Source organism: Leptopilina heterotoma, unplaced genomic scaffold (assembly GCF_015476425.1).
Source record: "Leptopilina heterotoma isolate Lh14 unplaced genomic scaffold, ASM1547642v1 Lhet_14, whole genome shotgun sequence".
Lineage (NCBI taxonomy): Eukaryota > Metazoa > Arthropoda > Insecta > Hymenoptera > Figitidae > Leptopilina > Leptopilina heterotoma.
Window position 1 is genome coordinate 4907526 of NW_025110859.1, and position 23448 is coordinate 4930973.

The window sequence follows — 23448 nt, forward strand, 5'->3', positions numbered from 1 at the left end:
TTTTGAAAAGGTTTCAAATTAAAATTTTTTAAGAATGTGAATTTTTCAATTTATAACTAAAAATTCTGTGGAATTAATTTTTATCAAAAATTTTCATTGAGATTATTCGAAGTTTTTATTTTCAAATATATATTTAATTGATGAAGAATTTCTGAATAATCGATGATATTTCGTAAAATTGAATTGTAAACAAATACATTTGAAAATTCTCAAAATTTTTTTTCATAAATTATTGTAAATAATTGATTTAAAGAAGAATTTTAGTTAAAAATTCTAGAAAATAATGATTGAATTGAAATGATGAAAATAATTTTGAAGAAGTTACAGTAAAAATATTTCTTCATGTTTTATAATAATATTCTCATAAATTGTTGAATTTCAAAAAGATAATTTTTGTTTTAATTTTTATTACAATAATTATTCTAGTGTCAAAGACATTGTTACTCGATAAATTGAATTTGAGAAATCAGGGTTGAGAACTGAATTTTCTTTGACTTGACCAACTTGTGGCTTGCCAAGTTTTACTCTTATACCAGTTTCTAAAGTAGTGAATGAAAGCGAGTTCACCATTTTTAACTTTTTTTTTTTATTTATCACTGAACAGTTTAATTCAACTTTCATTCAGTTGTACATCACTTTATTTAAAGAAAATATTGTGTTATTTTTTTTTAATTTAAATATTTTTGGAAATGAATATTAGATTTTTATTTGTTTTGACTATCAATAGAATTATTATTTTTTCTTTGGTCACCAGATTGGATGAGTAAATTGCAATAACTGAATCATCATATAGTAAAAACCAAATGTACTGATTTGAATTATTAAAAATTCTACTAATTTAAATTTAGAGAGTATGTTATTCAATGTCGGTTGACAATATATTTTTTTCTTGACTTGGATTTTGAAAGTCTAGAAATATTCGAGTTTATACTGCAGCTGCTGCTCTTGAGGCACTGCGCCAGATTCCGCGAATGAAATTTCATACCTCGCGTGACTTGATGACAATTCATTGTAAAATGAAGACGATCGGAAGTCAAATCAATTTTTACTCATTAAAATGCAAGCATTTGTCCTTGAATAATTAAAAAAAGAATTTTTTTTACTAATTCAGAACTCTGAATTTTTATCAAAATATTTCAAGTTTCTCTATAGGTTATATAGACAAAAAGAGGAAATATTTACAAGAAAAATATTTTCTTTGACAAGTTTAAAGTGTTTAAAATATGTTTAGTGAAAAATATTTTTACTAGACAAATTATAATGTTGGATGGAAAATATTTTTCTAACTTGTATGTAAATTTTCCGTAAAAATATTGATTTTTTTTTTTTTGAGAAGAAATATTTATTTTATTAATAAAAAGTGTCTAAACATAATCTAGAAATTTTCTATTTTCGGAAAATAGAAATTTTATGAAATGTTTTTTTTACGTAATTTATTATCTTCATATATAATTTTCAACTGCAGAATAATAATTTCTCTAGAAAAAGAAATGATGTAAATAATTGTCAAGGTCGATTCACAGACGAGCGAAAAACTAACATTTAAGTGTATAATTTTTTTCTCTCTCTTTTTTTAAAAGACTTGGATGAGGGTAATCATTATATTTTTTTTAAAAAATACATGTACATGCAATGAGCTATTTTCTAAAGAGTCAGCGAACATTTTTATATACTTTTATAGGTGCTGCTCTTTTCTAAGAAAGTTGCGCATCGACGATTCTTATTCGGTCACAGACAAGAAACTCAATTCACCTGCTGACTCGTTTTAAAAAATGCAACTAAAGACATGAGCATTTCACGTTTTAAATTACGTCACATTTTCCATTTCTGTGATTCATATATATGCTTCACATGTTCGAAAAAGTCGCGACACTATCTCTTTTTTTTTTTTTTTTTTGCTCCCCAACAAGTTTTTTTTCTCTCATGGTCAGTCACCTTTCACGATACAAATCTCTTTACATATTGTGAATGGAAGTTGAATTTTGTAAAAAAAAGAAGATTAAAAACGATAAAAAAGTTTTGTCGAGTTAAAATACCTTCGAGGCTATTTGAAATTGACAAATTTTTTTATTTTATTCGGAGAAAAAAAAAATTTGTTGGAGAAATTATGACATGTACCTGTACCTAACTCGGAGGTGAAACTACCAGAGTAATAATTACCGTCGATTATTTTTTTAAGTTTGAGTACAATTTTTAAATTATTGAATATTGAAAAGCAAAATATGAAAAATTCAAGGACAAAAGTTCAAAATCCAGAACATTTAAGGCCATTTTTTTCAAATTCCAGGATATTTCCAGGAATTCTAGGACTTCAAGGACCAGTAGACACCCTGAAATATTATTACGCGTAATAATATATATTACGCGTAATAAAATATATTACGCGCAATAATAAATATTACGCGCTTACCATTCACGGTAACTACCGACATGTGACTATAATTCGTATAAACTTTTCATACACGGTAACTACCGTGGGTTGTAAGTAACACAATTTTAACTACCTTCGGTTACAAAAAACCGTTCACGGTAACAACCATAAAAGAAGATTTGTATTGAAGTTGTATTAATTTTTTTCCCCCTCTTTTGTGTTGCATGGGAGATGAGAAGACTGAGCATAAAATCCGAGTTGGATGGAAATTGTAGTGAAATTGAGAAGATAATCGTGCGAGACGCGTTTTCTAGTGATTATGTTGCTCTGAGTTTTACTGCATGGATAGAAAATAGAATTTAGTGTAATAAGTTGAGCGAGGGGTGCGCGCGCGCTCTCTGAAACGAGAGGAAAAGAAAACTGCCAACGAGGAAGTAATTTCTTCAAGAGTCGACCAGTGAGTTACAGTCTCCACTTCCTCACTCTGTGTATATGTATGACCATCAAGTGAGCCCCATTTTACCAACCGACCGTTATAATAGACTCTTATTATTATTATAGTAATCATAGAATAAGTTATGTGCGTATGCGTGTGTCGAACCTGGCCTACATTTTCTTTAGTCATGTAATAATAATAATAATCATCATCAGCGCTCTAACAAAATCGATATTCACTTTTTTTATGAAAAAAAATCTTTTATTTCATATTTTTATTCTTTTATAAGAATATTTCTTTATTTTTAGATCGAAATTCGTTACGATTATTTGGAGATTGGTTGAACTAGGATTGACATAAAAAATTTAATTTTTTTCCCTGATTTCCAGACAAAAATTTTTTTTCCCTGACCCTGAATATTCTGATTTACTCTAAAAATTATTACTCAACAAAATGTGCTATTACATCTCTTTTACGAATGTCTCTAAATATAAAATTATTCGAAAATAATAACTTCTTTTTTAAATAAATATTTATATTATTTTTCCATGGGAATTAAAATTCTTCAAAAGAATCAAATTCAAATCTTTTAAAATTCAATAACTTTTAAGAATATTATTATAAAATAGGAAGACATCGAGCACTTCGAGTCTTCGACTCGTAGTGATCGATTTCTTCATATTTTATAATAATTAAACATGACCGAGGGATAAAATAATTATTTTATATTATAACAATATTGTTACTGTGACTTCTTTAAAATTATTTTCATCAATTCAATTATTATTTTTATAGAATTTTTACCTAAAAATTTTCTTTAAATCTATTGTTTTCAATAATTTTTAAAAAAGATATTTAAAAATTTTCAAATTCATATTGGTTTAAAATTCAATTTTACACGAACATGAGTTTATTCGCATATTCTTCAATTAACTATATATGAGAAAATAAAAACAAATAATTTTTTAAAAAATTCATATAAACTTTTTCAAAACAAATTAATTCCGCAGAATTGTTAGTTAAAAGTATGAAAAATTCAGATTTTCAAAGATTTTAATTTGAAACCTATTCAAAATTAAATTATTTTGAAAAATTTAGGCTGTATTATTTCTTTATTTATTTCTTCATTTTACAATCAATTAAATACAAAAATAAATAATTTATTGAATAGTTGAATATTTCTTAAAATTTAATTCCTATAAAGATTTTATGAACAAATTTTTAAATAATTTAATTGTTTTGACAAATTTAAATAAAGTTTTTAAAAATAATTACATTTTTCGAGGAATTCGATTAAAATTGTATTACAAATAAATGAGATTCAGCATTGAGTATTATTATTTATGAAAATAATTGAATTCCTATAAAAGTTATTTTATTATTTATGAAAATAATTGAAAATAATTAAATACCTGCGAACAATTTTATTAGAATTTTTTTTAATAATTGAATTTCCAAGAAGAAATTTATTTTTTTTTAAAAATAATTGAATTCTTGTTATGAATATTGTTAGGTATTTATGAAAATAATTGTATTTTGCAAAGAATTTTATTAAAATGCCTTAAAATAATTGAATTTTCGGGAATAAATTTGTTATTTATTGACATAATTGAATTCTTTCGAAGAATTATTTATGTAAATAATCAAAATCCTGGGAAGAATTTTGTTAAAATCTAAAAGAATATTTGAATTATTTCAAAAAATGTAATTAAAATTGTATTTAAAATATAATTTATTTATTTCGAACAAATTTTATTAAAATGAAAAGATTTGAAAATAATTGAATTCCTGTGAAAAATTCTAATATTTTTGTAAATAATTGAATTTTTCAAAAGAATTAAAAAAAACAATTTTTTTAAATAATTGACATTTTTTGAGGAATTGAAATAAAATTTTTAAGAATAATTACATTTTTCGAGAAATTCAATTAAAATTGTATTAAAAATAATTGAAATCCTGCGATGAATTTTATTATTTATGAAAATAATTGAATACTTGTAAAGAATTTTATTAAAATTTTCAAAATTAATTGATGTTCTGAGAAGAATTTTATTATTTATGAAAATAATTGAATTATTGCCGAAAATTTTTATTAAAATGTTTAAAAAGAATTGAAATTCTGTTGAAAAATTTTGTTATTTTTACAAATAATTGAATTCTTCATAAAAATTTTATAAACATTGTTTTAAATAATTAATTTTTGCGAAATATAATAAATATTGTGAAAATTTTATTTTAAATAATTGAATTCTTGTGGAAAATTTTATAAAAATTTTTTCAAAATTAAATTCTCATAAAAGAATGTTATCACTAAATTTTTAGATCATTGAATTCTTTCGACGAATTTTAATAAAATTTTTAAGAATAATTAAATTTTTCGAGCAATTTTGATTAAAATTGAATTAAAAATAATTGAAATTCTGCGATGAGTTTTATTATTTACGGAAATAATTGAATCCCTTAGAAGAATTTTATTATTTTTCAACAATATTTATTTTTTGCGAAGAATATTATTACTCTTGAAAATAATTGAATTTTGGGAAATAATAATTTGTAACTTTTCCAAAACTGAATTTTTTTTTCGTGTTCTTAACTAAAATTCTTCTATAAATGCATTATTTTTAACAATTTTTGAAAAAGTTCTTTGCAAATTTTCAAATTTCTATGTTTACATTTCAATTTTAGAAAATATCAGTTGTTCTTGAATTCTTCAATTAAATATGACATCATAAAATAAAACTTCTAATAATTTTTGTAAAAAATCTGGAATTAAACTTTCTCAAAAAAATGAATTTCACAGAATTGTTAGTTAAAAATATAAAAATTTAAGATTTTTAAAGATTTTAATTTGAAACCTTTTCAAAAAAAAAATAATTACATCTTTCGAGAAATTCGATTAAAATTGTATTAAAAATAATTAAACTCCTAAAATGAATTTTATTATTTATGAAAATAATTGAATTCCTAAGAATAGTTTTATTATTTTTGAAAATAATTGAATGATTGCGAAGAAATTTATAAAAAATTTGTAAATAATTGAATTCTTGTGAAATTTTTATTATTTTATAAAAATAATTAAAGGTTTGCGTAGAAATTTATTATATATTTTTTTAATAATTGAATTCTTTTTGAAAATTTTATTAAAATAGTAGATATCAAAAATAATTGAAATGAGGAAAATTTTTGAAAATAATTGAAATTCAGCATTGAGTTATTTATGAAAATAATTGAAATCCTAAAAAGAATTTTATTATTTACGAAAATAATTGAATCTCTATGTAAAAAATCGTATAGTTCATGAAAATAATAGAATTATTACGAAGAAATTTATAACAAATTTGTAAATTATTAAATTCATGTTATATTTTTATTATTTATGAAAATCCTAATTAAATGTTTTCGTAGAATTTTATCAAAATTTGTTTTAAATAATTGAATTCTCTTGGAAAATTTTATTAAAGTTGTAGATATATATATATATTAAAAATCATTGAATTGAGGAAATATTTTGAAAATAATTGAAATTAAACACTAAAAATTTTTGTCATCTAAAGATGAATTTTTTTATTTCCACTGAAAAAATTTTTTTTTTGTATGTACAAAAAAGCCAAGAAATTGTTTAATTTTGCGAAAAACGTCATATCCAATGACAATGGGATTATAAAACTTTAAACATTACTTTATTCGATTCGATTAAGATAACACGTGTTGTCGATATAACGTTTGTGTCGACGATCGTTATGCGTAATGTGTCATTACAACACATGCAGCATGCGTGTCGCAACTGCAGTTTCCTGCCAATAACACTCGGAGCGTGTAGGGCGAGGACAAAGGGAAATAAACGACAATGTTTCTTCCATATGCAAAAAAAAAAAAAAAAAAAAAAAAAAATACGAGCCAAAGTGAGAGAGAAATAAAAAAAAAGACGTAAAAAAAGTGGAAGACCAGAAACGAACCAAAAACCGTGCTCTTGCTCCAAATATATATCTATATCATGTACACAACACTAAAGTTGAATATAGAAGGTTGCTTATCGCCCTCCTGTGGTTTATTGTTTCTCTTTCCGCATTTTCGAAACAAAAGCTACGGCTCCCCTAGATATTTGAGTATATTCTGCATATACATGAATATTAAGAAAAAAAAATGAAAAAACAACACACAAGCATTTGTTTTCCCACCTCTGCCAAATTTTTAATTTTCAAATGTCACGTACACAATTTTTATTCATCTCTTTTTTTTATGAAGGGTTTACAACACAACTCGGCCTATACATATACACTTCATTATTTTCCACAGTTGGTGAGTAATAAAAATAATGAAAAGTGTGAAACAATGATGAAGCATATTAAAAATATTACAATGGAAATTAAACAATAATTCTTTAACTACCGTTGCTATTAACAATATACTAGGAACTCCGGTAGTTGTCCAACAAATGTAATTTTAACTACTGTAGTTTTTCTCTGCCCTCAACAAAATTTTTAGTTGTTTCAACTGTACTTTTCAACTATGCTCAATAATTCAATGATTCTTCAAAAAAAAAAAAAAAAAAAAAAAAAAAAAAAATTTTTTAATTTAAAAAAAAAATTAAAAAATTCTATTGACTACCAAAAATTATTTAAAAAAACTAAAAATGTATCAGATTTTGTAGTTTTGAAAACAACTACAAAGTAAACTAAATTCTTTTAATAATTAAAGAAAATAGTCTAAAAGAAATTATACTTTTGTTCTGAGAGGAAATCATTTGAAATAAATTTTAAAAGAAAAAACCGCTAAAAGTTAAAAGGAATTCTTTTAAAGTTAAATAGATTGTTCTCTCGCAGTATTGATTGATTGATTTTTCTTAATTGAAAAAACTTGTTAAAAATAATGTTTTTTTAAATTTTCACTGAAAATAAAATCATAGAGTATAAAAGTGAAATGAAAAATAAACTCGAAAGGAAAGGAGAATAAAAAGGAAATGAAATAAAGGTAGAGAAAGGAAATGAAGTAAAAAGTCGAACACAAAATATCATTGAACATGAAAATGAAATAAAGTGAATTCAAGTCGGAATAAAATGAATAAAATTAGTTAAAATCTGGGTCAAAGTGGATTGAAAATAAAAAAAGATTTTCTTTTTTTCAAAAAAAAAGTAAAGATCGTAAAAAAAGTAAAGAATATATTTACTTAATAGCTTAATACACGTGTTGAATGGAATATTTTCCTTTAAATAAACAGAAATTAGAAAAAAAGAAGAAAAAACAAAATTATTTCAATTTTGAAAGATTCTCTTTTTAAAAACAAAATAAAGAGAGGTTGAAAAATTTATTTTTTGATTTAATGGAAATTTTGTGGTTTTATTTTTTTTTAGAAAAGAAAAAAGAAGAAGATTTTGTTGCGTGTATTTCAACTGTGTGTTTGTGTATATGAACGCACTATATAGTTTCTCATTGGTTTACAAGCAACGTTCTCGACTCGCAGTTGACTCGCGCAAGAAATCCTGACCTATCGCAAACGTTCATGGCTCGTTTCGACCTAACGCCAATCTAACGTGTCCCGAATCCTTTCGGTATTATATCGCTGCCACGCGAACAGTTAACTAAGTTTTTCAGTTCAATGACCGACGAAATCCATTCTCTCCTTTAAATTTCCTTAATGAAAAAAAAGGAGTGGGAAGAAGAAGAAACAAAAAAAAAATTAACCGTAACTATACATGCTACATCATGCCGTTACCGTAATTGGTTATTTTCCACTCGAAGAAATCTCTCAACTCACTTTTCCTCGAATTAAACAAACATTACATTGATGCGATAGCTACTAAAAAACTTTCACTTAATTAGGTGTTTTAAATTTTTAATAAAAGAAATGCATTCAAATCTTTCTTGTTTCCTTTCGTTTATTTAAAATAAAATTCATTACTACAGGGCTTGAACTAAGGTCTTTAAATCTTGTAAAGGTCCGTAAATTTGCTTCAAGTCCGTAAAAGTGAGAAAAAAAAGGTCCGTAAAGTTCGTAATTTGATCGAAAAATTACGAAAAGTTCGTCAATTGTACGATATAATTTGAAGAATTTTAGAGAAATTAGAAACGATTGCAGAAATTCAATTATTTGCAAAAATAATAAAATTCTTCGCTGAAATTCAATTATGTTTAAGAATTTAAAAAAAATTCTCGACAAAATTTCAATTATCTTTATAGAAATAATTAAATTCTTCTCCGAATTTCAATTATGTTTAAGAATTTAAAAAAAATTCTCTTTTCAAAATTTCAATTATCTTTATAAAAATAATTAAATTCTTCTCCGAATTTCAATTACTTCCAAAAACAAAAAGTTTTATAAAATTCTACGCAAACCTTTAATTATTTTTATAAAATAATAAAAATTTCCCAAGAATTCAATTATTTACAAATTTTTTTATAAATTTCTTCACAATCATTCAATTATTTTCAAAAATAATAAAATTCTTCTTAGGAATTCAATTATTATATTTTCATAAATAATAAAAAATTACTTTTAGGAATTCAATTATTTTCATAAATAATAAAACTCATTGCAGAATTTCTATTATTTTTAATACAATTTTAATCGAATTCCTCGAAAAATGTAATTATTTTTTTTTGAAAATGTTTTAAATTAAAATCTTTGAAAATTCTAATTTTTCATATTTTTAACTAACAATTCTGTGGAATTAATATTTTTAAGAAAGTTTAATTGCGGATTTTTTAAAAAAATATTTTAAGTTTTATTTTCTAATATATATTTAATTAAATAATTCAAGAATAATTGAAATTTTGTAAAATTTGATTGTAAACAAATGAATTTAAAAATTTTCAAAGAACTTTTTGCAAAAATTATTTAAAATATTGCATTTATAGAAGAATTTTATAGTTAAGAACATGAAAAAAAATTCAATTTTGGAAAAGTTACAAATTATTGCAGAAATTCAATTATTTTCATAATATTTAATATATTTCAAAAAAATTAATTATTCAAAACAATGTTTATAAAATTCTTATGAAGAATTCAATTATTTTCAAAAATAACAAAATTTTTCAACAGAACTTCAATTCTTTTTAAACATTTTAATAAAATTTTTGGGCAATAATTCAATTATTTTCATAAATAATAAAATTCTTCTCAGGAATTCAATTATTTTTTAAAATTTTAATACAATTCTTTACAAGTATTCAATTATTTTTATAAATAATAAAATTTATCGCAAGATTTCAATTATTTTTAATACAATTTTAAATTTATTACAATAATAAAATAATTTAATTATTATTAAAAATTTTATTATTATCGTCGAAAGAATTCAATTATTTAAAAATTTGTTATAAACTTCTTAATAATTCCATTATTTTTATAAACTATACGATTTTTTACAGAAATTCATTTATTTTCGTAAACAATAAAATTCTTTTTAGGAATTCAATTATTTTCATAAATAATAATACTTAATGCTGAATTTCAATTATTTTTAATACAATTTTCATTTTTAATCGATTTTCTCGAAAAATATAATTATTTTAAAAATTTTTTATTAAAATTTGTCAAAAGAATTCAATCATTTAAAAATTTGTTGATAAATTCTTTATAGGAATTGAAATTTTAAGAAATATTCAATTATTCAATAAATTATTTATTTTTGTATTTAGATAATTGAATTTTAGTCGAAATTTCTAATAAAAATTCATTTTAAAATGGATTTCAGTTAAAATTTTAGATTATAATTGAATATTAAAAGCATTAGAGAGTGAATTTTTAGAAATAATTGAATTTTGAAAAAGTTTAAAATTAAAATCTTTGAAAATCTAAATTTTTCATATTTTTAACTAACAATTCTGTGGAATTAATTTTTTTGAGAAAGTTTAATTGCGGTTTTTTTACAAAAATTATTTGAAGTTTTATTTTATGATGTAATATTTAATTGAAGAATTCAAGAACAACTGATATTTTCTAAAATTGAAATGTAAACAAAGAAATTTTGAAAATTTGCAAAGAACTTTTTCAAAAATCGATAAAAAAAATGCATTTATAGAAGAATTTTAGTTAAGAACACGAAAAAAAAATTCAGTTTTGGAAAAGTTACAAATTATTTCACAAAATTCAATTATTTTCAAGAGTAATAATATTCTTCGCAAAAAATAAATATTGTTGAAAAATAATAAAATTCTTCTTATGGGAATTCAATTATTTTCATAAATAGTAAAACTCATCGCAGAATTTCAATTATTTTTAATACAATTTTAATCGAATTTCTCGAAAAATGTAATTATTCTTTAAATTTTTATTAAAATTCGTCAAAAGAATGCAATTATTTAAAATATTGTTCATAAAATTCTTTATAGGAATTGAATTTTATGAAACGTTCAATTCTTTAATAAATTATTTATTTGCATTTCATTTGTATTTAAATAATTGAATTCTATAGTAGAATTTTCTAATAAAAATTGATTTTCATTTCATAAAAATAAATTTCAGTTAAAAATTTTAGATAATAATTGAATATTAATAGCAAAAGCAAAATAGCGTGAATTTTTAGAAATAATTGAATTTTGTAATTAATTTTTTTGAAAAAGTTTAATTGAATTTTTTTATATTATTTAAAGTTTTTATTTTCTAATATGTGACTGACAACGAGAAAACACGGCTTAGGTCCAAAAAATCAATTTGAGTTTTTTATGGTAATCGACAGATTTTATGTTGCTTTTTTAAATGCAAAAGTCAAAAGTTAAAAATATCAATATTTTAAACAAATGGATTTGAAAATTGTCAAAGAACTTTTTCGAAAATTATTAAAAATTAATATAGATAATCGATTTAAAGAAGAATATTAGTTGAAAATTCTTGAAAATAATAATTGAATTGATAATAATTTTATCACTCGGTCATCTTTAATTATTACAAAACATGAAGAAATCGATCACTCCGAGTCGAATCACTCCGAACTCGGAGTTTATATCGATATCTTCATGTTTTATATTTATGAAAGAAATTTATTGTTTTAAGTAAAATGTTCTCTTCTTTGGCTCGGACTGGTTTTTTTTGTTAGTATGGTTCGTAAATGGTCCGTAATTTTTCATTTTTGGTCCGTAAAGTCCGTAGTTTTAAATACTTTCACTGCATCGAGCCCTGATTAAAGTACATCTGAAACATATAGTAATATTAATAGCGTATAACTAATGTAAAATTATGACATCTGATTTTTCCTCAAAAATTATTCATTACTACTGAAAAATTTTATTTTTGAAAATAAAACTTTTTGGAGAAAGGCAGAGAAAGAGAGAATTAATGATTTGTGTGAATTGCCATTGGCCATGATTTGAGTTCGTAACACAATTCATGTGATTTTGAAGACTTGGGACCAATAAAACAGTGGGTTTCGTGTAAATAAAAAAAAGAAGGAAAGGAAAAAAAGAGAAAAGAAAAGAAGAAAAGAGAATAAAGTAAATTGTCTATACAAATGACTGAGATATGGGATGCGCTCACTATATACGCGGATGATACTCAAGACTCAGCATTTAATCGTGATTGCAAGATCGCGCTTCTGGAATTATTTATGAAACCGGTTTTAGAACGAGAATCCGACGGAAACGAGTCTTGCAATAACTGGCACTGCTGTCCCCTTTAATAATTCCCTCCCAATCTTTCTCTTTCTCTCTCTTTCTCTCTCTTTCCCTTGTGTTACATCTTTAACATGAAATAAAAATTGTTCCTCCAACGACACCTGTTTATTTCGCCTTAAATATATATATTTATAAAACTCTTCCCATTTACTTAAAGTCACAATTAGTCAGGAAAAAAAAGAATGACAAATTCAACTGGCACGATGACCTGGGGTAACGTTTAAATCACTTGACAGATTATTTTCATACTTTGCTTTTTTATCTCGCATTTACTGTTTCTTTTTTTTATTTTTGTTCATTGCGTCGCGTCGGTTGCATAATTTATGAATTACATGTATCATTTTAGTAGAGAGAAAAAAAGATGACTGATTTATTGTTACGTGAAATGAATTGTGGTTGCAATTGGTTGTAGTCTTAACTGATTGTCGTATAGATGCTGGTATAGTTTAAAACAGTAAGTTGTAGTTTTAATATTAAAATCAACTTTTGCTTTGTGTCCAAGAAGCAAAGTTTCCGTTTCAAAACCATGAAAATATAATTAAAACCCTAAAATAAAATGTAAACTTTTGTAAACTTTTTGAAAACATGCGAATAAGAAATAGTAAGGTGAAAGACAAAAGTACACTCTATTTTTTTTATTTGTATTTGATCGGAACTTTGAAAATTGCTTTTCTCCCCTCTCTGTTCACTTCCTTTGCCTTCATCTATGTATATATAGTGCTACATATAAAGGGCCAAGTGTAATAAGAATGTGATCGAGTGCAAACAACTCATCGATCACCTGACGAAAGATTGGCTTTTGAAAGTGTCAGTAAAAAGGTCATGCACCTCCATTTTATATACCAGTTATCTCTTTTTTTTCATTTTACTTCTTTTCTTTCATATATATATATATGTATATACTCGTGTATCCCCCACTTTCATTCTGATTCTTGGTACTCTATTCGCTTTTTTGCACACACGGAGAAAATTCTTAACGATAAGTTATTACCTCGAAAGATACATATATCACTCGGCAGTAATTATTCCCTTGATCAGACGCCGATAATTAAAGTTCTTCGACAAAAAAGAATATATATATATATATATATATATTTCTTTCATTCTAAACGCAACGTATAATACACTCGATGATTCTTTCATATAGAAATAAGTGAGGCCATAATTTTTATTTTTTTATTATTTTTGTTTTGTTTCATCTCGCGGGGAAAACTCATGTCTTGGTTGTAAATATTCAAAAGGCGATGTAATTCACTCAAGTTTATTTATATGCTTTGATAGGTTTCATTAAATTATTAATTGAGTTAGTTAATTTTTATATGTATACTTGAGCTTTTATTATATTTTTTTTATTTACGTTTCGTTTATTTATATTATTGGGCAATAGTTGCATTTTTATTTTTAAAAATAAAATTACCATTTTTCGGTGTTAATTGCGAAAATTTTTTCTTTGTATTTTTTATTTTTAAAATTATGCAAATTTTTCTCCTTTTCATTTATAAAAAATAGAAAATTTTAAAAAAATTATGATTAAGAAATAGGAAATAAATACCCATTTTATGCATAATTTTCATTTCTCAATAATAATATTGTTCACAAAATCATTCTTTTATTTTGGGGAAAAGAACATTACATATTCCCGTTTCTTAATATTTTTGTTATAGATAACATTTTCAATTTTCATAAGGAAAGAATTTACATCACTTCTATTTCTTAATTACAATTGTTTTAATAAAATTCAATTTTTTAAAAATAAAGGGAATAAATGTTTATAAATTCTATTTGTCAATTACAAATTTTCATTGAAAATGAAAAATTTTAAATTTTTAGAAAGAATATTATTTTCTGAAAATTTTAATAAATCCTTCGAAATAATTCAATTATTTTTGTAAATAGTAAAATTCTTTGCAAAAATTCAATTATTTTGAAAAAAATACTGTAATTATACTATTTTCAAAAAAAAATGTTTAAATTCTTCAAAAGAATTTAATTATTTACAACAACTCTAATAAAATTGTTTAAAAAAGTTTAACTTTCTATGAATAATTTTAATAAAATTTTAATAGTCAAATTATTAATTACAATTATTAACAAAATCGATTATATTCAATAAATTAAAGAAATTTTTTGAAAGAATTTAATTATTTTCTATATTTTATGAAAATTTCTTGAATGAATTAAATTATTTTAGAAAATTGTAATAAAATTCTCAGAAGAATTTAATTATTTTTTTAAAAGTTTAATAAAATTCAATAGTTAAATGTTAAATGTTTAATTATTATTAAGAAACACGATTGTTTTAAAAAACAAAAATTCTTCATAAAATTTAATTGCTTCAAATTTCCAATTAAAATCATTTAATGACACTTCATTATTTGAAAAAAAAATTCAAAGAAATTCATCAAAAAAATTGAATTAGGATTTTTCAAAAATTTTTCTAAAATTCTTTGATGAAATTCAATATTATTCTCAAATTTTTTGATAAAATTCTTTACAAGAAATCAATGATTTTCAATGCAATAATTTTGAAATTGAAAATATTTAAAAAGAAAAGTTATTAAAAAAGTTACAACTCATGTTTTATAATAATTAAAAATGACCGAGTGATGAAATCATTATTTTATATTAACTGTAAGTTCTTCAAAATTATTTACATCATTTCAATGCAATTATTATTTCCTAGAATTTTGAATTATTTTTTATGAAAATAATTGATTTGCTTAAAAAAATTTTATTATTTATGAAAATAATTGAATTACAGCGAAGAAATTTATAAAAAAAAATTTGTAAATAATTGCATTCCTGTGAAATTTTTATTATTTATGAAAATAATGAAATGTTTGCGTAGTTTTGACAAATTTTTTTTAAATAATTTAATTCTTTTTGGGAAATTTTATTTAAATAGTAAATATTAGAAAAAATTTTGTTATTTAGAAAGAAAATTTGCATTTTGACAAACATTTTTTTTTAATTTTCTCGAACATAATTGAATTTTATGAGAAGAATTCTATTATTTTTGAAAATAATTGAATGATTGCGAAGAAATTTATAAAAAAAATTTGTAAATATTTGAATTCCTGTGAAATTTTTATTATTTATGAAAATAATTAAACGTTTTCGTAGAATTTTATCAAAATTTTTTTTAAATAATTGAATTCTTTTGGAAAATTCTATTAAAATAGTAGATGTATTGAAAATCATTGAAATAAGAAAAATGCATTTTATTTTTGAAAATAATTGAATTTTGAAGAAGTATTTTATTATTTATAAACGAGATTTATTTTGACGTAATATTTTTTTTTACAATTTTGAACATAATTTGAAAAAATTGAAGGTTTTATATTATAATTTGTGGTAATTTTATAGTTTATAAAAATTTAAATTAAAAATTTTTACGTTATATTATTTTTAAAATTGCTTAATTTTATTAAAAATTTAATTTAAAAAAATGAGTAAAAAGTTAGACACGCGCGTAAGCGCGCGAATTACTGCTAGTAAAAAATTCTTTTTAGTTAAAAAAAATCTACAGTAAAAGTACAATATTTTAATACAAAACCAATTTTTTTAGCTCTTAAAACAATTTTTGTTGATTCTACAAAAAAGGGAAAAAAAATTTCCTCAATGTGTATTTAACTTGATCTTGAAATCATAGAAGTTGTGCGCACTTGACTTTTGGTGCAGCCGGTCCTCAAATATTTACGCAGCAGTATCTTTATCTATATCCAATTTTTTGTATATGCAGCAGGCGTGCGCGCTTCTTCGAGAATTCAATCTCAGATGAAGGACATTTGTTAAAATTTAAAATATCAAATAACTATTAAATACTCTGACTCTCCCATAGTTTTTTAATTTTATAAACTATTACTATTAAAAAATAGTTTACAAATTTAAAAAAATTGAATTAAATTGAAAATTTGATCTCACTGTTAATAACTTATTAATAATGTTTAAAAAATTGAATTAAATTGAAAATTTGATCTCACTGTTAATAACATATTAATAATGTTAATTAATATCGTTTAATATTAATATTAGTTAATATTTATATTATAAATTTATTATTAATTTATGTATTTGAATTTCGACTGTGGATTACATTTTATACAGGAGAGGTTGTTATAGTGGTGAAACGCCATTAGAGATTTTCGATGGATCGATACCATTGGCCGTTATGTGGCAAGTGACATATTGACGATGTCTCTTGCATTTTGCACAGCATGCGTGTCGCGTATATGAGTTGCACACACGTGACGAGTTACTGAGACGTGGCAGAAATTTCAAATTTAATATTATAAAATGGCACAAATCTTGTGAATTTCAAACGATTCACAACAACTTATGCAATTTTTTTTTATACTTTAACAAGGCATATTTAATAGTTCAAGTATAATGTGCGTGTGGAAATTTTTTTTCATTTTTCAAACTATATGTGTGTAAATTTAAATTTGATTTTTATTTGTCAAATCAAACTGTATGTGTAAAACTATTTTCAAAATACGAAATGACATCGGTAAATGAAATAATTTAAGGATTAAATTTGTGTCTTCAATTTATTTATATTTGCCTAGAATTTTCACAATTTTAACGATTTCTTGTCGCGTATATAGTATATTTATGTTGAAATAGTCCAATTTACCGTTACTGGTCTGATAGTAATCATCCATTACTACTGAAAACGTTTACGGTCTCGCCTATTCTCAATCTGGGTCGTTAATATTAACGATCATTAAAATGGTAATCAAGCAATCAATTGCTTTTATTTTTATCTCTCAAGATCCTTAAATTTGAACTATTTTTATTATTGTATTACAAGTTTATATGACAAATTAAAAAACGGAAAAGAATAATTTTTAAATAAATAGCTCAAAATCGATCATAAAATTGCTTTTCGATTTTGTCTGTATTTTCAATTTTATATTTTTTCATGAATGAAAATTTCAAAATTTTTAATCGTTATTTAATCCTAAAAGGCGGAATTCGTGAATATATATAAATGCATGTGTGTATGTGAGTGTTTCCTCGAAAAGCAGCGTTCTCATCTGGAGATTTGGTTCGCTTTGAAACTAAATCGTTTACTTTCATGAGCCATTCGTAGAAACGTGTGCGGCTCTTGGATTGCTAAATTTAGGATTTTGCTTTCTGTTAATGAAAGAGAATGTAAATTATATAACTCCTACTTAGATAATTAATGATTGTCTTTATATCCTTAATTAAACTCTCGTGGAAATTATTATCAACAATGAATTTTCAACCTAATATGCAGTGAATTATATTCACTTTTTTTTATTAATTTATTCATTTTCCTTGTTGTAAAAAAACAAAGAATTATTAGCCCATTTCAGCAAACTATGCTAAATATTGTTTTTTTTTTTTAATACCTATTGAATAATTTTTTTTCATAACAATATTGTAAAATAAAGAATAAAATAAGGAAAACGATTATTTCATTATGTAAGCAAACAAAATCACGTTGATGTCTTTCGATTGATAAATAAGGAAACCAATGTTAATAAAATTGCTAATTTAGGAGCACTTATTGTTTAAGAAAGACGTAAAATGTTTAGGTAATACCAAACGTTGATTTCCCAAATTAACTTTCCATTGAAAACAGTATATCCTTTTGTTCTATCAAATTGAGAAATAGGCGAAAAATGTCAGCTACAAATTGAGCAAGTAAAATTGCATTATTTTTTATATTCATTTAATTAATTAACTATTTTAACCCATTAACGACCAAATGCTTATATATTTTTGTCACGTTCTTTGTATTTATAATTTTATATTTTATAAAATTGAATAATTCCAATTTTACAAAATACAAATACATGTAACTTTCATATAATAATTCCGCATTGTTATATTTATCTTTTTTAAACAAATATTTCATTATTGTTTTTCCATAGCAATCAAAATTCTTCAAAAGATTCAAATTCAAACCTTTTTGAAATAACAACTTATAAAAAATCGTTATAAAACATGAAGAAATCGATCACTCCGAGTCTTCGACTCGGAGCAATCGATGTCTTCATGTTTTATAAATAATTAAAAATGACCGATTGATAAAATCATTATTTTATATTTTAAGAATATTGATACTCTAACTTATTCAAAATTACTTTCATCACTTCAATTCAATTATTGTTTTCCAGAATTTTTAACTAAAATTCTTCTTTATATAAAGTTAAAATTAATTATTTTTAATAATTTTTGAAAAATTTCTTTGAAAATTTTCAAATCCTTTTTGTTTACAATTCAATTTTACGAAATTTCATCGATTATTCGAAAATTCTTCAATAAAATATATATATTAGAAAATAAAAACTTCAAATAACTTAAAAATTCAATTAAACCTTTTCAAAAAAAAATTAAATCTACACAATTTTCAGTTAAAAGTATAAAAAGTTCAAACATGCAAAGATTATAATTTGAAACCTTTTCAAAATTCAATTATTTCTAAAAATTCACGTTATAATACTTTCTCTCTAAATTTGAATTAGTAAAAATGTTTATTAATTGGAATTGGTGAGTGACTTTTTGCTTTTAAATTAGTAAATTTTACTATTAAATTAGTAGAAACGACTATTTTTGGTCAAATCTGCTAATTCAAAAGCAAAAAGTCAGTCACTAATTCAAATTAGAAAACATTTTTACCAATTCAAATTCAGAGAGTTTAATATTCAATTATCTAAAGTTTTAACTGAAAATTCATATTTAAATCAATTTTTATTAGAAAATTCTACGAGAATTCAATTATTTAAATACAAAAGTAAATAATATATTGATGAATTAAATGTTTCTTAAAATTGAACGCTCATTTAAAGAATTTTATCAACAAATTTTTAAATAGGTAATTAAAATTCTTTTTACGAATTTAAATAAAATTTTTAAGAATAATTTCATTTTTCGAGAAATTAGATTCAAATTATATTGAAAATAATTGAATCTCTGTAACAAATTTGATTGAATTGAGAAAAGTTTTTAAAAATAATTGAAATTTTGTCAAGAATTTTATTAAAATTTTTGAAAATAATTAAATTTTGGAGAAAAATTTTATTATTTGTAAAGATAATTGAAATTTTGACTAAAATTTTGAAATTTTAGACCATAATTGAATTTTTGCGAAGAATTTTATTACTTTTGAAAATAATTGAATTCTTGAGATGAATTTAAATAATATTTCTTTTTAAATAATTGAATTCTTTTGTGAAATTTTATTGAAATATTAGATATTGAAAATAATTGAATTTTAAAAAAGTATTGAAATTAATTAAATTTCTACGAAGAACTTTATTAAAATTATTTTGAAAAAGAATTGAATTGTTAAAAAGAATTTCATTAAAATTTTTGAAAATAATTTAATTTTTGCAAGAAATTCAATTAAACATGTAAAAAAATTACGAGAATTCAATTATTTAAATACAAAAATAAACAATTTTTTGAAGAATTGAATGTTTTTTAAAATTGAACTTTAAAGAATTTTATCAATTTAAATAAGTAATAAAAATTCTTTTAACGAATTTTGAATAACATTTTAAAGAATAATTTCATTTTTCGAGAAATTGGATTAAAATTGTATTAAAAATAATTGAATCTCTGTAAAATATTTGATTGAATTGAAAAAAGTTTTTGAAAATAATTGAAATTTTGCCAAGAATTTTATTAAAATTTTTAAAAATAATTGAATTACTGCGAAGAATTTTGTTACTTTTGAAAATAATTGAATTTTTGAGACGAAATTAATTAATATTTGTTTCTAAATAATTGAATTCTTTTGTGAAATTGTATTGAAATAGTAGATATTGAAAATAATTGAATTTTTATAAATCATTGAAATTAATTAAATTTCTACGCAAAATTTTATTAAAATTATTTTGATAATAAATTGAATTGTTAAAAAGAATTTCATTAAAATTTTTGAAAATAATTTAATTCTTGCAAGAAATTCAATTAAACATGTAAAAAAATTACGAGAATTCAATTATTTAAATACAAAAATAAACAATTTTTTGAAGAATTGAATGTTTTTTAAAATTGAACTTTAAAGAATTTTATCAATTTAAATAAGTAATAAAAATTCTTTTAACGAATTTTAAATAAAATTTTTAAGAATAATTTGATTTTTCGAGAAATTAGATTAAAATTGTATTGAAAATAATTGAATCTCCGTAAAAAATTTGATTGAATTGAAAAAAATTTTTGAAAATAATTGAAATTTTGTCAAGAATTTTATTAAAATTTTTAAAAATAATTGAATTTGGAGAAAAATTTTATTATTTATAAAGATAATTGAAATTTTGACTATAATTTTGAAACTTTATACTATATAATTGAATTACTGCGAAGAATTTTGTTACTTTTAAAAATAATTAAATTCTGGAGACGAATTTTAATATTTCTTTTTAAATAATTGAATTCTTTTGTGAAATTTTTTTGAAATAGTAGATATTGAAAATAAATAAATTTTGATAAAGCAATGAAATTAATTAAATTTTTACGCAGAATTTTATTAAAATTATTTTGAAAAAAAATTGAATTTTTAAAAAGATTTTCAATAAAATTTTTAAAAATAATTTAATTCTTGCAAGAAATTCAATTAAAAATGTATTGACAATAATACTTAAATTCTAATAAAGAAATTATACTAAGAAAAATTGATTTAATATTAAAAAAAAACGTTTATGTCGCGATGGAGAATCGAACCACAGGCCTTGTAACCATGGTCACATTTACTTTTATACTCATATTATTATCTAACTTTGATAATTTCAACTGTTTAAAAAATTGTAATTTCAAGTAATTTATTACATTGAAAATAGGAAAATACTGCAATAATAAAACTGTTGAAAAATAGAATTATTGAGATATAAGATATTTGCCAACAATGCTCGTGATTGAAGCGGCTAATGGAGAATAATATTTTCTGATTTCAGGACAACGAACAGCTGACGACATTTGCCCACTTGTCGGACTACCACGTATACAGGATTCCGAACGCAAAGAGGTACTTCAACGCACCCTTCGAGTGGGGCATTTGTCTGAGACCGTCGAGCAACGCAGAAGCAGAAGACACGGAGGCTGGTGAAGCCGGGTTCAAAGTGATAGCCTTCCACAGTGAAAAGTCACGTGCCTGCTGGCTCACAGCCATGAGGCTGGCAAAGGTAAGTCGAAAAGAAGCTGCTTCTTCTCTTTTTATCAAAGACCTGACACTCATCCCTCTCTGTTTTTCTTTTAATTCATTTCTTCTTTCCTTTTTATCGAAAACGTGCACAAGAGATTTTCTCTCGCTCCTCTATAGAACTGATCATCAACTTAAATCTATTTGATGTAAAAATAAAAAAAGAAATCTCAATGTCTCATAGTCTTGAAAGTTCTTCATCGTTTTGAATTAAATATTTCGCGACTGTTGTTGAAAAATTGCTGACCGGGACTTTGTTTCTTTGATTTATTTCTTCTTCTTAAATGACTTGTGGCTACGCGGAGTAGATGGGCGGGGCTTGTTTCGAAAAGGGAGGGGAGAAAGGCGGTATAGTGGGGGGACGCTTCTCCGAAATTTGTGCGCGCCACTTGGTTACTTCTCCAGTTTTTAATAATTAATATACTAAATCTTAGTCTAATTGAATAAATTAAAATTTGATTATTGACAGTTTTTGTTTTCGTTTTTGTCATCGTTTTTTTAATAAATCATAATTTCAAGAGAATATTATTTCTGTAAAGGGAAAAGAAATGAAGGGAGCGATAAAAAATACTATCAGAAAGTGAATGGAAAATGAATAATGAAAATATTACGGATGAGTGAATGATTTTGTCTCAGTCGCGCGTATATAGGATGGAAATGACGTGTTACGTAATCAACGATGAAAAGGGTGGAAAATCGAGTTATGGAAGAGAAGGATATAAACAAATGCGTCAATTCTGCTCGGGTTGGTTGGCCTCTCGAAATTGCTTTTCTGCTGATGAAGTTTGTAATGTCGGGTGTATATATGTATACAAAACCCGTCCTAGGAAGTCCAATAGAGAGGAAGTCGACACTCGAGAATGACTTTGAGTCTACACTTTCCAACCAAGAAGAATAGAATTCTAAAGAATGGCATAATAGGAGATGCAGTCCATAGAGACTCCCGTTTTACGGAAGTCATTTTGCTTGGGCTTTTACCATATAGACAATTCAGATCATATATATTTTTCGCCTTCTTCAATTATATCATTTTTCTTACAAATATCCATTATTAGAATAATAAATTCAATTTATAAAAAAAAAAAAAATATTTTTTTTCAATAATGGAAATTAATTTTAACAAAATTTCTTCTGAATTTCTGAACAAAAGTTCGAACTAGTTCCGTAAATCCCGTGAAGGTCCGTAAAAGTCGTTGTTTTTAAAAAAGAAGGTCGGTAATTCGATTTAAAAACAGTTACGAAAAGTAATTTGGAGAATTTTAGAGAAATTACAAATTATTGCAGAAATTCAATTATCTTCAAAAATGTTCAAAAATTCTCGTCAAAATTTTAATTATCTTTAGAAATAATTAAATTCTTCTCCGAAATTCAATTATTTTCAAACATTTTAATAAAATTCTCGGCAAACTTTCAATTATTTTCAAAAATTTTTCTCTTTTCAATTTTATTTTAATTTTAAATTTTGATTTTAATAAAATTTTCCAAAAGAATTCAATTATTTAAAAAAAAAATTAACAAAATTCTACGCAAACCTTAACCCCTTCGCTGTGAGGAGAAAAATTTATAAAGTGGGTCCAAAATGTTAACAAATTTTTTGGTGACCAAAATTTGTGAGATTGGGTACAGTTAGGTTTTGGGGGCCGCTGATGACGAATCTGAAGTCAAATTTTCAAAATTCAAAATGGCGGATCCAAAATGGCGGAAGTATTTTTTTGAATTCATCGGATTTGCTTGAAACTTGTTACTCGGGGGTTTTCGAGGTCGCTGATTCCGTATATGAAGTCAGATTTTTTAAATTCAAAATGGCGGATCCAATATGGCGGACAACATTTTCAAAAATTCATCGGATTCACTTAA

General features: G+C 23.2%; 1 protein-coding gene across 15 annotated transcripts in view; it reads left to right on the forward strand.

Moving 5' to 3' along the window:
* LOC122498042 (growth factor receptor-bound protein 14-like) overlaps window positions 1–23448 on the forward strand; it is an 857844-nt gene that overhangs the window by 697262 nt on the left and 137134 nt on the right. For all 15 annotated transcript variants that reach the window (XM_043605543.1, XM_043605544.1, XM_043605541.1 and 12 more), the window contains one exon: window positions 21347–21574. In XM_043605543.1, the coding sequence (XP_043461478.1) occupies window positions 21347–21574 (228 nt within the window). The remainder of the gene's footprint in view (window positions 1–21346; window positions 21575–23448) is intronic.